General features: G+C 42.6%; 1 protein-coding gene across 1 annotated transcript; it reads right to left on the reverse strand.

Annotated features, from left to right (window-relative positions):
• Nucleotides 1–602: 602 nt before the first annotated feature.
• Nucleotides 603–8399, reverse strand: LOC121449523 (cytochrome P450 2A5-like). The gene is made up of 8 exons (XM_041654002.1): nt 8210–8399; nt 6958–7107; nt 6532–6692; nt 4885–5061; nt 3578–3719; nt 2595–2782; nt 1885–2026; nt 603–1150 (listed from the first exon to the last, which is right to left on the reverse strand). The coding sequence occupies exons 1-8, from the start codon at nt 8397–8399 to the stop codon at nt 969–971; spliced, it is 1332 nt and encodes a 443-aa protein (XP_041509936.1). The 3' UTR covers nt 603–968.
• Between the last annotated feature and the right edge of the window lie 8052 nt (nt 8400–16451).

Here is a 16451-nt window from a genome sequence, read left to right on the forward strand (position 1 = left end):
CCTTGGTAATCAGTTCTACAAATGTAAATCAAAGTGTAGGTGAGTTGATGGTGAAACCATGTTGGTGCCCCACCCCAAGCTCTTGAATACCTCTGGGAAGGATGATGTGGTAGTAGACTGAGTTCTTGTTGCTTTATCTAATGTGTGGTGACATTTGAAAATCTGCCCATGGACAATGCACATGGATAATTCGTTCAAGTATTACTGCTCTTGGAATCAATGAGACTTCCGTAAACTTAGACCAAGGAAACATTGTAAGGTCAAGAATGTGCCTCAATAGTAAAATGGACATGAATTCTCTTCTCTTCCAATGCATTTATGAGTTTTGAGATCACAAGACTCTTTAGCATAAACTTGACTGTAACATGGAGGGGGCCTGCTTGTTCATCCCAGCTGCCCAGCTAGCTTAGCCTCGATGTAATCACACAGAAACTGTATTAATTAAATCACTGCTTGGCCCATTATCTCTATCTTCTTATTGGCTAACTCTTACATATTAATTTAACCCATTTCTATTCATTTGTATATTGCCACGTGGCAGTGGCTTACCGGCAAAGCATGTCTATTTCCAGTGGATCCATGATGTCTCCCTGACTCTGCCCTTCTTTCTTCCAACATTCAATTCTGTCTCCCTGCCTACCTAAGTTCTGCCCTATCAACAGGCCAAGGCAGTTTCTTTATTCATTAACCAAGAAAAGCAACACACAGACAGTTGGACCTCCCATACCACTTGACAAAGAATACTTATTCTATAAATAATGTCTACTTTATTATCACTATTATAATTATTACTATTTATAACATAGGATAAATTTCCCCTTTCTCATGTTCTGCCTTTGAAGTGGCAGTCTGTCTTCAGCAAGTCTATCATGTCCTCTCTCTCTCTCCTGTTCCCCTGATCCCTTCTAAGTCCCAATCCCCCACTAGCCCAATCTCCATCCTTCTCTTTACCCTTACCCAGCGCTGGCTCAACGGGACAAGAAACTCATGGTGTAGTTTGGTGGGATAGTGGCAAAACCCAGGAGTCTAGGGGACACATCAATATCCTGGGGTGCCTGTGGAGACCTGAAGTGGAAATTTTGCAGGATGTTTGTGAGGAAGAGAAAGAACTCCATTCTAGCCAGTCCTTCTCCGATGCAATTCCGTTTTCCTAAAGAGAAGAGACAAGGAGTGTGAAGCCAATTCTTTACATCATCCTCATAGCAAATCCCTGGATGTATTCTCTCTGGGAGGAAGGGCTGAGACCTTTAAAGAAGGCTCTAATCTCTGAGCCTCAGTTTGTTTTGTACTTGTGGTGAGTTGATCCTCACCAGGATGTAACAACGAGAAATGTGGATTCCTTTCTCTAGAGAGGTACTCTCCAGTATGGATGTCATGTAGCAACATCTGTCCTTCCTTCTTTCCTTCCTTCCTTCCTTCCTCCCTCCCTCCCTCCCTCTTTTCTTTCTTATTTTTTCTCTTTCTTCTTCTTCTTTTTTTTTTTTTTGATTTTTTGAGACATGGTTTCTCTGTGTGACAGCCCTGGCTATACTACAACTCACTCTGTAGACCAGGCTTCCCTTGACCTCACTAGAATCCTCTAGTCTCTGACTCCTGAGTGCTGGGATTAAATTAGACAAGTGCCACCACAGGCAGCTGTAACCTCTTTCTATGAAGTGGTTGTGTGACCTGAGAGTGACCTCTGACTTAGTTTGAGACTTCATTTCCCCTAATCTATCACTACAGCTTGACCATCAATTCCATGGTTCAGTGCTTGGAAAATATGGGAGTTGCAGCCAACTGGCTTGGGGTTTGATCCAAGAGAATCTTCCAAGATGGAAAGATACAGATGAGTTATCTCTGTTGATGTGAGCAGTGGCCTGGCACTAGACAGTGACCTCTTACCTAAAGAAAAGGGTACAAATGCATCACTCTTTTTAAACTGTCCCTTGTCATCCAGGAAGTGATTTGGGTTGAAGTCTTTGGGGTTGGAGAAGAACTTGGGGTCCTTCAGCACAGAGCCCAGCATAGGAAACACTTCAGTGCCCTGTGGAGGAGGAAGGTTTGATTGATAAGATAGATTTGGATGAGTGTCCTGCTGGCCCATAGGGGTGACATAAATATAATATATGGGAGTTGAGGGGGTTTTCAGGGAGGGACTTTGAGGAATGTGAGATCATCATCCTTCAGACAGGAGATGTGGGGCTCATGTTATAGGAGACAGGATGAATGGGGTCTGTGGTCTGTGGTGGGAGGTTGAAGGATATGTGCTTCATGTCTCTCAAGTCAAGAACTGAAGAGTATTGGATTTAGGTACCTCTAAACAGGATATATGACAGACATGTCACTCCTGTCTCTGACAGGAGATCTAGGTAAATTGAGTTTATGTCTTGAGACTTGATGACTGAAAGACATGGAGTTGAAACTCCTGGGTCAGAACGTCTGGGAGAAAACCCAAGATATAGGAGATTCTGTGTAGGAAGATGGAGGTAAGTGGTGGCAGAGAGAGCATGTAACTAAGAAAGTGAGAGAAGACTGATGGTTTCTAATGAGGAGGAGGGCCTGCAGGGCCATGTAGAAGGCTGGAGATTACTATAGACTAGATGAGTCAGTACCTTGGGGATGATGAAGTCACGAAACTTGGTGTCCTTGGTGACCCTGTGAGCCAGGCCCATGGGAACTATGTCTCCAAATCTCTGGATCTCATGGATGACGGCCTCCGTGTAAGGCATCTTCAAGTGGTCCTCATATTTGGGCTGTCGGTTCTTGCCAATCACTCTGTCAATCTCTTCTCGGACTTTGGCTGAGAAGAAAAGGCATGTGGTTAGGAGTCCAAGACCTTACCATAAGGATGATAATGCAAAAGTGTAGTGATGTCCCCTCTGTGTGCAGTGATTGCCATTAATGAATAAAGAAACTGCCTTGGTCTTTTGATAGGGCAGAACTTAGGTAGGTGGAGAGGACTGTACTAAATGCTGGGAGACAGGAGGCAGAGTTAGGAAGAAGTGCTGGAGCACCAGGAGACAGACACTGGGAATTTTACCCAATAAGCCACTGCCATGTGGTGATACACAGATTAATAGAAATAAGCTAAATTAAGATGTAAGAGTTAGCTAATAAGAAGCTAGAGCTAATGGGCCAAGCAGTGATTTAGTTAATACAGTTTCTGTGTGGTTATTTTGGGGCTAAGCTAGCCGGGCATCTGGGACAAACAAGCAGACCCTTCTCCTAAAGTGTAGAACTAGATGGAGGCCATTAAGCAGTGCATGACATTGTCAATCATTTTCAGTACATGCGAGTCATAGGCATTGTTGGACAAGGTTCATATTAACTGGATCATAGCAGAATTATGTGAGAATTGTTTGGAAGGAGATTTAGGCAGGGTCTTAGGGACAGGGAAGTGGGTCCTTTGAGGTTCACTTGAGCAACATACAAGTTGATAAAACAGCTAGAGGCTGGTGCCCACCAGCTTCTCTCTGTCTCTGCAGAGAAGGGAGTAGCTATCTAAGAGTCCAGTTTCTTGAGAGAGCTTGAGAATATTGTTGATGACCAGAGAAGCATGTTTAGAATATACAATATCACTCCCATGCAGCCTTACCCTGTATATCTGGGTACTTCATGAGCAACAGAAAGCCATAGCGAAGGGTGGTGCTGACAGTCTCTGTACCACCGAAGAAGAGGTTCAGTGTTGTCCGCACTAAATTCTTCATGGAGAACTCTGTATTGGGGTTCTTCTTCTCCTGTGGGAAGGGAAGAATTCACGTCCAATACACTCCTTATGCTTTTGGTGCCCTTCTTTTTTAACCATTTTCCATGCCCTAATTCACTTCTCTTTGACCCAGAACAAGGAGAGAAGGGGGATTCTGGCTATGACAGCTTCTCTTCACGTTCCAGAGAAGTTTGGAAGTGATCCAGTGCCCTAATCTAGTGCTCTTCTGTCATTCATAACTTAGTTGATTGTCTGATCTTTAATGATCAATTAAATTGCCAGTTTTTATTTAATGTGCCTTTGTGTTTTACCAAGGGTGCTGGGTTCCCTGAAACTACTTACAGGCACCTATGAACTGCCTTGTGGGTGTTGTGACTTGAACCCATGTCTTCTGGAAGAGCAGTCAGTGCTCACAACCAGTGGGCCACTTTTCCAGCCCTCAGAAAATGAGTTTTAGGCAACAGGAAACTATTTTTTAATTATAATCCTTAATATTCCCTAAAGAAATTTCTCCCCTCAACCCACTGCATTTCAGAGTTTATGAAGTTTCTTCTTGGCCAGACAACACACATCGGTAATCCCAGCCTCCAGGGAGCAGACTTGGGAGGATCGCCACTGGTTTGAGGCAAGCCTGGCCTACACAGCAAATTTCAGAATAGTCAGGTCTACATTAGCAAGATTCTGTCTTAAAACCAACAATGACAAAATCTCCATATCTGTTACAAACAGGTAGGAGGTCACAGTAAAGCTCAGGTCACACAATTGTAAATGGCTATGAGGACAGGCAAAGGCAAATGGTATGTTAGCTGAAAGCACCAGCCCGAGTCAGTGAGGTAGGATGCATGGCCTTCTTGCTGTGATATCAGAAGGTCACCTATATTGACAGTCTGCAGCCTCCTCATTTGTAGAATGGGATTCAAAGCACAACCTTTCTCAAGAGTTGTGGGTACTAAATATGTGAATAAAACTAAGCCTTTAAAACAGTGCCTGAAACATGACATCCTTGTGTACTGGCTGCTTTCTTAGCCTGCACACCCTCCTGAGAACAATTGAGAGTGGATGGAACAGTGATGTTGAATGAGGATTATAGCCAGAGGACTGATGCGTTGTCCTCTGTTAACTTCCTCCTACCTGCCCCTGATTTCATCCTACTTGCCTTTGAACCTCCCATCATGCTCCCTGGCTTCAGGATTTACCTCCTGCATACGGATGAGAAAGGAGTCAATGAAGTCCCTTGGAGAATTGGGGTCCAGGGTACTCTGGTTCTGTTTCACCTTCTTAGTTATAAAATCTTCCAAACCCTGCATTTCCTTAAAGGACTGTTGCTGTGGCCCCGGCAGGTGCTTCATCACTGAAGAGAACATCTCGAAGAGCTGATGGTGGGAAGGGGATGAGAAGCCAAGGCAACTGTCACTAGACAAAACCCAAAAGATGTGGCATCTGTCTTAGGATGAGGGATGTACACATCGACTGTCCAGGAGTTTAAGCACCAGGTGGGGCTGTGTTGCAACAGACTTCTTATAGTTTAAGCCTGAGGGCTATTGTCCAAGGTTTTAAGTGAGATGGATTTGGGGAACACATGCAGGTTTGGGGTGTTTAAGTGAGACTAGGGTGGGAAGCATCCAGTCTTTGGGTAAAAGTTACCTATGTAGATGTTTAGGAGGTTGGGTAGGGGTTACCTATGTAGATGCTTAGGAGATTGGTGACTTCAGCTGGGGACAGCTCTTCATACACTAATGGGGTTTGGATTGGTGAGTTCTAACAGGCTTTCCAGCATCCAATGAGTGCTGGCTAGATAGTCACAATAGATAAATTGTTCAATCAACCTAAGTGTTCAAAAGCAGCATAATGGAGAAGGAAAGTGAGATCCATATACACAACTGAATTATTCTTCAGCCATTAAAAACAAAGCTATGGCATTTTCAGGAAAGTGGGCCCACCTGAAGATAACTCTATTAAGCAAATTTAACCAGTCTTAGAGAAATAACTCAGTATTTTTCTTCATTTGTGGTATACATACAGTAAATCGTGTGTGTACATATCTATGCAAATATGTGTATCATTTGGAAGGAGAAGAGAAACTGTCTCAGGGGTCAAAGTGGACTAAAGGAGGAGGAGGTGTGAGAAAAGGGAAGGTAGAGGATATGGGGGTGAATAGGCTCAGTGCACAATATATGCTTGTCCAAAAAAACAAAAAAATAAGTATTTTAAGGTAGTGCTGATAGTCATGTTCACCTGCATTGCTATTAAAACTGCTGCAAGGAGGACCCCACTTAGATGTGTGAGTGAGCTGTGCAGGAGGACCTTTAACTGGGGTGTTTGAGGGACAGTCTGTGTAGAAATTTTGCTTAGAGATTCAGGGGGTTAGGTATTTCCATGGCTGAGTAAAGAGCTCATCTACATAGTCCAGTGGACTTGCTCCTTACGTTTTGCAGATGGCACATGATTTGAGTGACCTGGATTTTGCTGCAGCAGGCACTTGGGCACTAAGAGGGGCTAGTGCATTCAGCAGGCCTCCCTGTAGCTACCTTGGTTAGAAAGTAAAATGAATTGTCCTGGTAATGTCTGCCCAGCTGAGATAGGTCTCTCTCTGTCTGTCTCTGACCCTGTCTCTCTCTCTCTCTCTCTCTCTCTCTCTCTCTCTCTCTCTCTCTCTCTCTCTGCATGTGTGTGAATGCCTGACTGTACTGCTGGCTCTGATTTCAGTTTAAATTGTTGAGACTGTATAGTTCAGGTGCAACTGTCGGACTACTTTGAAGGTACCTATTAAACGGGGGTTGGCAGTTTTGGAATGAGCTGGCAGCTGTGGTCTGGGGGCGGTAGGATAAGATAAAACAAGTTACCTGCCCAGAGGATGTAGCTGTGAACTGGAAGCTTCCCGTCATCATCTTCAGCAGTGACAAGAGCTCTTTATCCTCATAGTCAAAGCGGTCTCCGAAAACGATGGAGCTAATGACATTGGACACTGTTTTGCTCAGGTAGAATGTAGGGTCAATGAAAGCACCTGTAGGTAAGGAAGAGGACAGAGAGCGAGACGTGGGAGAAAGGCTTCCACTATGGGATAGCATCAGATTCTTTTTATCAGATAATTCAAAATGAGCACGCGCTACAGCGCTGAGTCCTCCAACTCCGTCTAAACCTGGACACCAGGCCTCACAGGGAGACCAAAATAGTCTTCCCTAGCCTAGTTCCCATCCTGGATGTTGGTTCTGTTTTCCTAGGGTGTCTTCCCCTTGGTTGGTCCTGAGAACTTGCAGAGCTCTGCTTACCATTTGTCTTCCGGAATGCCTCCAGGAGAAATACCGCTTCCTCTTGGATGCGCTCCTCGATGCCACGCTTGCCCAAACCGAAGTCCCTCAGTGTGGCAATGGAGAAGCGCCTCAGCTGCTTGGCGCGATCCCCGGTGCTGAAGACCAAGCCTGGAACGGAGAGTGAGGGGAAGGAGAGGTGGGAGAAGAGAGATGTGGCTGACTACTAACACTCCCTTGCTCTGTTCCCCAAGAGCGAGTTAGAGGACAGTAGCAAGAAGTAGACAGATGGAGAACAGATGCCAGGCCAGAGGCACAGAGAGAGAGGAACGGGGCACAGGCAAGAGAAGGGAGATTGGGGAGATCTGGGGGTGGATACAGTTGTAAAACATTTATAATTGAGCTAGTGAAGAGAAGGAAATAGGGAGAGAGGACAAAGGGAGTCTGGGAAGAAGTGAGATTGCTGCCACGGATATTGGGCTTGGGAACAGATTTCTGTGACGGCCTGGCAGTGGACAAAGAAAGCAGTCCAAAAGAAGAAAGACAGCATCCAGGGCAATTACAGAAGCTAAGAATAATGGAGTAGGGTGAGCAAAAACTCCAGAGCTCTTTAAAGGCACAGGATTCAGATGGAAAATCCCAAGAAGGAAGAGGAGGCATGGGTGGTGTATATGTGGTGGGGGAGGGAGGTCAGGAGACACAGGCACAGAAAGACAGGAAGATTAGGAAACAGTGGGTCTCATACCCCTCACAGCAGAAGGCAGTGATGTGAATGGAAGAGTCCAGAAGAAGACAGGGAAAACTAAAGCCTTCCAATTGTTCCCTGCCACACTCCCATGCATCTTGTCTCCCTCACCATAGCCTTTGAAGAGCCAATCAAAGATGGGTTGTTCACCACGCCCACTGAATTCCTCAGCTTGATCCACCAGAGCCTCCTTGACTGCTTCCTGTCCACATAGTACTACAATTCGGCGAGGCCCCAGGTGGATGGTGAACACGGGACCATAGCATTCGCTGATCTGATGGAGGAGGATGAGCAAAGATAGAGGGAAGAGGTCATACCTTGATGACAGGTCTGGGATTCATTTCTCTGGAGTTCTAACACTTATCAGATATGATGCCCCAAGATGTGGTCTCACATGCCTAGGAGTTGGTTGCTGACTCTTCACAATTCTACCAGCCTAAAATTACTCCCCCTGGGGTCAATACCCTACTACAAAGCCTCTATGAAAACTGGGCATCCCTCTGTCCACCATTCTACCCTTCGCCTTGCCCAGGGGCACCTTCATGAGGGAGTTGTATATCTGCTCTGTGTTCAGCTGAAAGTAGTTCCCGATGAAGGGCAGTGGGGTGGGTCCTGGAGGCAGCTTCCCTGAAAATTTCCTCTGCTTCCAGACAGATATGAAGACCAGAATGATGAGGAAGGCCAGCACAGTCACCAGGAGCAGTCCAGAGGCCAGCATGATGGCAATGAGGGTGACAGACAGATGGCGATGGCTGAATTGGTTTGCTTTTATACATCCTGAGGTGGAAGGGTGGCCTTTGGCCTTGATTATGCAACTGACTCATTTCACCTCCAGACTACCACCCCTATCACGCAACTAGCTTGAGACACAGCCTGTAGGGATAAGAACACGCCTTAGGGGGCGTGTTCGCCTCGGGCTAATGTCTGCCTATAAATTTGGCGAGCAAGCTCCGAGCGCTTGCTTCTGCTTTCCTGGTCTCCGCGGGAACGGTGGTTCTGTAAGTCTATTTCTACATTAAAGCTATATATATATATATATATATATATTTACACTCTGTCTGCATTCGTTTACGCCGTTACATTTTGGCGTCCAACGTCGGGCTATTTTGCCCCCGACTCAAGCGGGTAGCCCGCTAGCTAACACAGCACCCTCCCCGGTGCTGTTTTTCAGTTCGTGACTCCGGCCCCAGTGCCGAGTCCGAGACACACTCGGCGACACAGGCCCATTCTGCCTGCCTTGGCTAAGTTTTGCAGCGGAACCCCACTGCCTGAATTAGCAGAAGCTCAAGTACTTGCGGTTTTGCAACAAAAGCTGCCACAGTGTCAGATTTGGTCTGTTACAAAGTGACTTGGCCGGTTGTGGTGGCGCACGCCGGTAGGATTTGCTGAAGGAGGCAGAGGCAGGAGGATCACAAGTTTGAGGCCGGCCAGGCAGTGGTAGAGCACGCCTTTAATCCCAGCACTTGGGAAGCAGAGGCAGGCAGATCTCTGTGAGTTTGAGGCCTGCCAGGCCTTGGTAGTGCACGCCTTCAATCCCAGCACTTGGGAGGCAGAGACAGGCGGATCTCTGTGAGTTCAAGGCCAGCCTGGTCTACAAGAGCTAGTTCTAGGACAGGCTCCAAAAACACAGAGACCACCACTGTCAGGAACCGATCTTTGCAGGTAAAAAAATTTTCTTTTATAAATAAAATGTCTGAACACATTACTGTTCAAGAATTTAATGATTTTTTTAATTGTACCATGTGGGAGATTTTACAAGAGGTGTCTATCACCCCACATATATGGATCCTTCTGGGAGTCGTAGTTTTCATTGGCACCAAATGGTTTGATAATAGAAATATGATAAAGTCTTTACGAGACGAATCCAGGATTCTTAAGGTAGAGATTGAACGCTTAAAAACAATTGAGAATGACAACAATCTTCTCAAGAATCAGTTTGAAGTTCTCCAGGCTGATAACAATCTTATCAAGAATCAGTTTGAAGTTCTCCAGGCTGATAACAATCTTCTCAAGAATCAGGTTGAAGTTCTTCAGGCTGATGTTAAGGAGAAATTCATTAGTATGGAAGAGGGAACAGCTGATCTGGACCATAAGATTCAGTCCCTTTCTGTTGGAAAGGAAACATTAACTGAGAGAATCAAAACTGCTGAATGTGACAATCGGATTTTGTCTAAAGCTTATGACAGATTGACGGAAAGATTGTCAATACAAGAAGGCACGGTTTATGCCATAAAAATTATGTCCAAAGATGAGATGTTATCTCTAACGGACAAACTTCATACATTAGAATCCTCAATGAAGGCTTTGGAACATAATTCTGGACAGGAGTTTCAGACATTGCAGAAGGCAATGGTGAACAGAATTGAAAAGATTGAGGAATTTCTAAATTCTGATGAAGAAGAGCAAAGGGTAGAAAGGCAAATTTTAACTACATCTGTGGGTAAGTCTCTCCGGGACAATTTCCACAAAGCTCTACCTACAGCTCTACCTGCCTTTCCAGTAATAACAACAGAGAAGGTGATTGGTTCCAAAAACCCTAGGGTCATCAAGGAGGATACATGGGAGCCTGTGCGTATGAATGATCTCAAGGAAATAAAACAGGCTGTCATGACTTTTGGGATGCAAGCCTCTTTTGTTAAAGAGATGCTAAGATCTTGGGCCACGACAAGCAGAGCAACCCCCTCAGACTGGCTCCAGCTGAGCTCTGCGGTACTCGAGAGTGGACCGCAATTGAAATGGAAATGCTTATTCAGGCAAGAGGCTAGACTCTTAGAACAGCAGGAAAAAGCGAAGGGAATTGACATTTCCCTAGATCAAATTCTAGGTGAAGGGCTCTTTTCTGATCCTCAGGAACAAGCTAATTTGGATGAAAACACACTCTCCATGTGTACTACAGCAGCCTTAAGGGCTTGGGACAGGGTACAAGACCCAGGACAGAGAATGGAATCATTTGTCAGAGTTAAACAGGGTCAGAGAGAACCCTTTAGTGACTTTTTACAAAGATTAACTAAGGCTGTACAAATAGGAATATCTGACCCAGAAGCAAGACGTATAATGATTGAGTCTTTGGCTTATGAAAATGCAAATGTGGAATGCAAAAGGATTTTGGGTCCTTTAAAGCTCAGATCAGCACCGTTGGAAGAATGGGTCTTGCATACACTCAATGTTGATACATTTGATTATGGCACTGAAGCATGGGTAGAAGAAGCAATTTCCAATGGTAAAAGGAGACACCAGAATACCAAATGTTTTAATTGTGGAAAAATGGGTCATATTAAAAGGAATTGTAAACAACGGATTTTCAGAAATAATAATAATAATAATGCATCTTTCAGAAATAATAATAATAATGCATCTTCTAGAAATAACAGAAATAGGAGGACTCAGCCTTCAGGTTTATGTAGAAGATGTGGAAAGGGCAGACATTGGACGAATGAATGCAGGTCTACAAGAGATAGACAAGGCAACCTGATACAGCCGGGAAACGTGAGAGGGGGGGCCTCACAGGCCCCCATGGCAAACATGGTTCAGTCATATCCAGTTTCTGCAGAGAACGTGCCTCATCAGGACAATTAGGAAGCCCCATGCCTACTGTTACAAGCAATAATGATCAGAAAGATAAGTTACGTGTGTTTTGGCAAACTTCGATAAATGATCAAAGACCTAAACTGAGAGTGTGTGTAAATGGCATTTTTATTACTGGCCTGCTGGACACAGGTGCTGATGTAAGTATCATTACCCCAGAATCTTGGCATCCGTATTGGCCTCTTCAAAATGTAAATGTTCAGCTCCTGGGAATTGGAACCCTATCTCGAGTAAGGCAGAGCACGAGATGGGTTGAATGCATAGGGCCAGAGGGACAAATAGGAAAATTAAAGCCATATGTAGCCAATATCGCAATGAATTTATGGGGTCGTGACCTATTACAACAATGGAATACCGAAATTAACATTCCTGCTAAATCTAGAGCCTATATTTCTGAGAATAATATTAAAAGATATTACAAACAGAGAAAACCGGCCATTCGGGCTGTACAAGAACAAGCAATTGATGTCCCTTCAGAGATACCAACAGCCTTGCCTCTAAAATGGTTGACTGAGAAACCAATATGGACAAAGCAATGGCCTTTAGCTGAGGAAAAGTTACAGGCTTTAGAACAGCTGGTACAAGAACAATTAGATGCTGGACATATAGAAGAATCTACCAGCCCTTGGAATTCTCCTGTATTTGTGGTTAAGAAAAAATCAGGTAAATGGAGAATGGTGACAGATCTCAGGGCCATCAACAAGGTTATTCAACCTATGGGCCCTCTGCAATCTGGAATTCCTTTGCCCTCTTTATTACCAAAAGGATGGCCTCTCATAGTTATTGATTTAAAGGATTGTTTTTTCACTATACCTTTGCAAAAAGAAGATAGAGAAAAATTTGCCTTCACAGTGCCTAGTTATAACAATTCTCAACCTTCGAGGAGGTACCACTGGACCGTTCTCCCCCAGGGTATGTTAAATAGCCCCTCCCTGTGCCAATATTTTGTGAACCAACCATTGCAAATAATACGCAAGAAATTTCCCAAATCTATAGTATACCATTACATGGACGACATCTTGTTATCCGATTCAAACATGGATACCTTGAACAGACTGTTTGAAGAAATAAAGATACTTTTACCTAAATGGGGATTGCAAATAGCTCCTGAAAAGATTCAGAAGGGAGACTCTGTTAATTATTTAGGTTATAAAATAGGTTTGCAAAAAATTAAGACACAAAAAGCACAAATTAGGAGAGATCGCCTACGGACTCTTAATGACTTTCAAAGACTGTTAGGAGACATTTCCAGTCTACGACCAGCTATTGGAATAACACCTGATCTAATAATTCATTTGAACAAAACCTTGGATGGTGATAAGGATTTAAACAGTCCCAGAGAATTAACAGCTGAAGCAGAAAAGGAACTGACAATGATTGAGGAAAAATTACAACAGGCACATGTGGACAGGGTGAATCCAGAGCTCGATTGTATTCTCGTCATACTACCATCAAAAATTTCTCCTACAGGAATTTTAATGCAGAGAGATGATATTATTTTGGAATGGATCTTTTTACCACATAAACCAAGTAAGAAACTGAAAACTTATGTGGAAAAAGTCTCTGAGTTAATTATAAAAGGCAAGCTGAGACTTCGTCAACTAGCAGGCATAGACCCAGCAGAAATTATAGTGCCTTTCACTGCTGATGAACTAAAGAAATTATGGGAAGATAATGAACCATGGCAAAGAGCTTGTGCTAATTTTTTGGGAGACATTAATAACAACTATCCAAAAAGCAAGCGGCTTAACTTCATAAAGAGAACCTCTTGGATTCTTCCTCGAATCGTCCGTGATGCTCCAATAACTGGAGCCCGTACATTCTATACTGATGCCAATAAATCAGGGAAGGCAGGTTACAAATCAGAAGACTTGGATAAGGTGGAACAAAGTCCGTATAATTCTGTCCAGAAGGCGGAATTATATGCCATTCTTATGGTGCTAAGGGATTTTAAAGAACCTATTAATATAGTTACAGATTCACAATACGCAGAAAGAGTTATTTTACATATTGAAACTGCTGAATTTATACCTGATGATACTGAACTAACCTCATTGTTCCTCCAGGTTCAAGATTTGATCAGGAACAGGCTTTGCCCTATGTACATAACACACATCCGTTCCCATACGGGTCTGCCAGGTCCTCTAGCACAAGGTAATGCAGAAATTGATCAATTATTGATTGGTAGTGTGCTACAAGCCTCTGAATTTCATAAAAAACATCATGTTAATAGCAAAGGTTTGAAGAAAGAGTTTTCAATTACATGGCAACAAGCTAAGGAGATTGTAAAGAAATGCCCTACTTGCTCTTTCTATAACCAAACGCCACTGCCTGCAGGGGCTAATCCAAAGGGCACCCAAAGGAATGAAATCTGGCAGATGGATGTGTTCCACTTTGCAGAATTTGGCAAATTAAAATATGTACACCACACCATAGACACGTATTCAGGTTTTCAATGGGCTACTGCCCTGAGCTCAGAAAAGGCTGATTCAGTAATCACACATTTATTGGAAGTTATGGCCATCATGGGTATACCTGCGCAAATAAAGACAGATAATGGTCCAGCATATGTATCTAAGAAAATGAAATGCTTTTTTGAATATTATAATATAAAACACATTACAGGTATACCAAATAATCCTACAGGTCAGGCAGTTATAGAAAGATCAAATCGTACTATAAAGGATATGCTGAACAAACAGAAAGGGACCGAAAATACCCCCAGAAATAGATTACATAATGCTTTATTAACCTTGAATTTTCTTAACGCTAATGAGAAAGGAACGACAGCAGCAGAAAGACATTGGATAATGGAAAAGTCTGCTGAACTAAATCAACCGATTTATTTCAAAGATGTGCTGACCTCTCAGTGGAAGCCAGGAGATGTGCTACGTTGGGGAAGGGGTTTTGCTCTTGTTTCCACAGGAGAAGAAAAATTGTGGATACCATCAAAATTAATAAAGTTTCGATTTGAAGAGGAGAAACCTCTTGGAAAGGAGAAATGACAACTCATCCACAACGATGATATTCATACAGGTGGTAAGAAAAACATATAGAATGGGGGCAGGGTTCTGTTCTTATTTCCACAGGAAAACACTCATCTTTGAGAAATTCAAGGGACCCTGGATGTTTGGATACTGACAGATGGAAAAATACCTGCCCAATAGGAAATATCAAGACAACTGAATGGGTTGTGTAAGTAATATTAAACCATATTTCTAAATTTATAAAGCTGGTTTTGAAGTTGGACTCTGGCTCAGTCCCTCTCCAATTCCAAGCCTGTTAGTAAGAGAAAAACCCAGAGTTTCTGGAGTTTCTGTCTCATGTCAAGAGCCATGATATGGGACAGAAAGAAATATGAGTTTAGAAAACATCTTTGCTTCTCTTCATATCTATCATACTTTTCATTGAATATATCTATCATGTCTTTCATTGAATATATATATATATATGTCTATATGATTAATGTTTAAGTTTTTCATAATGAACAATGAGTTTTTCCTGAAGTGACATTTGAAGTTTCCAGGAAGAAGATGGGGCCCCATAACAACAACTCCACCTGGTTGATATGACGTCATGATACTGATAGCGCTACTACAAGACCTGCTTTTGATACCAGCTGCACAAGACAGTTCCAACTTGGTTAGCTGAAATGGTGCACATCTTATACAACATTTTGGCCAGACCTGCACGAAAATACTCAGAGACTATTTGCAATTTTAAAAGACATTATCTTGAAATTTAACCATCATTTTACTTTCACAGGATCCCCCAGAAAGAACGTCGCCCCTATGACAGCAGGAAGTAATTCTAGAGAACGACGTCCCCTCTCCCAGTAAAGTTTGCCCTTGGGTTTAGGGACATCATTTAGGGGTTGATTATAATTAGTATATGATTGAGGGTTGGGAGAGGAATTTTATAAGCTCAAGGATCATTTTGAAAAAAAAAAAAAGAGGGAATGATGGGATAATAGATTTATAATTGTGAGTTACTGCTTTTAGACAAATATATTGGTATCAATTCTTGTATAATGAAACAAAGTTAAATTATATGGACTATTGTACGCATGCATGTTTCTACCTCTGTTTAAAACATTTTTATGTATTGACATATATTGTATTGATATATATATTGTATATATTTACCATATTGCAGTGTACATTTCTACCTCTGATTAAGATACTTATATAATATTTGTGTATTGATATATATTTACCTACTGCAATGTATATTTGTACATTGTTTATATTTGGAGGTCATTGTCCTCATTTGTTTCACAGTCGTTTATTGTCTTAGTCTTTAAGTTAGATAGATATTGAGAATTATATAGACTAATTGTCATCTAAGTTTGTCATTTATAATTAGACTAATCAGGTTCTTTAGATATATAGAGATTATACTCAGTATAGATAGATAATCTTCAACCTCTTCAAAGAGCTGTAGAATATGGCCTTTAATCTAACTCATAGTTTCGTGATAGTGAGACACAATTGCTCCTGGCAACACCGCTCTATTCCCGAGAGAATGTTGAGCACCAAAAACACTCCACCTGGAGCCTTTCTATTTTGGCAGAACTGGCCTTTGGGCAAAGAAATGCCCATACCTCAACCACTGACACAGATACAGAGCGTGCATCAATGGATAAAACAGGACTGTCATATCCTGCCAAGACAGGGTAAGATAGTTTTGAAAAGTTCCTTGCCTTTAATAATGGTATGTCAGTTATGTTAGGCCTTAGCCAAAATTGGTTGACTCAACGTTGCAAACGAGACTTTGGGTGATTGCCCAGGTAGTCAGTTGTCTCTGTCAATTGTTGCACATTTTGGATATATCTCGTTTGTTGAGTAGTGTTTATTCCCTTCTCAGATCTTTGACTGAGTTGAAGATTATATAATTGTAGTTACTCTTTACATTATTTGGATTCCTTGAGATAGAATGTTTAGCAAAGCTTTTGTTCTCAATATTGTTTGTTATATTTATTATTTGTTGTTATTGTATGTAGTTGTATTTGGTTTAGTTCTGTCTTATTTAGACAAAAAGGGGAGATGTAGGGATAAGAACACGCCTTAGGGGGCGTGTTCGCCTCGGGCTAATGTCTGCCTATAAATTTGGCGAGCAAGCTCCGAGCGCTTGCTTCTGCTTTCCTGGTCTCCGCGGGAACGGTGGTTCTGTAAGTCTATTTCTA

The sequence above is a fragment of the Microtus oregoni genome, unplaced genomic scaffold (genome assembly GCF_018167655.1).
Source record: "Microtus oregoni isolate MIOR12 unplaced genomic scaffold, Mior012 000006F_ref0000085, whole genome shotgun sequence".
In the NCBI taxonomy this organism is placed as follows: domain Eukaryota; kingdom Metazoa; phylum Chordata; class Mammalia; order Rodentia; family Cricetidae; genus Microtus; species Microtus oregoni.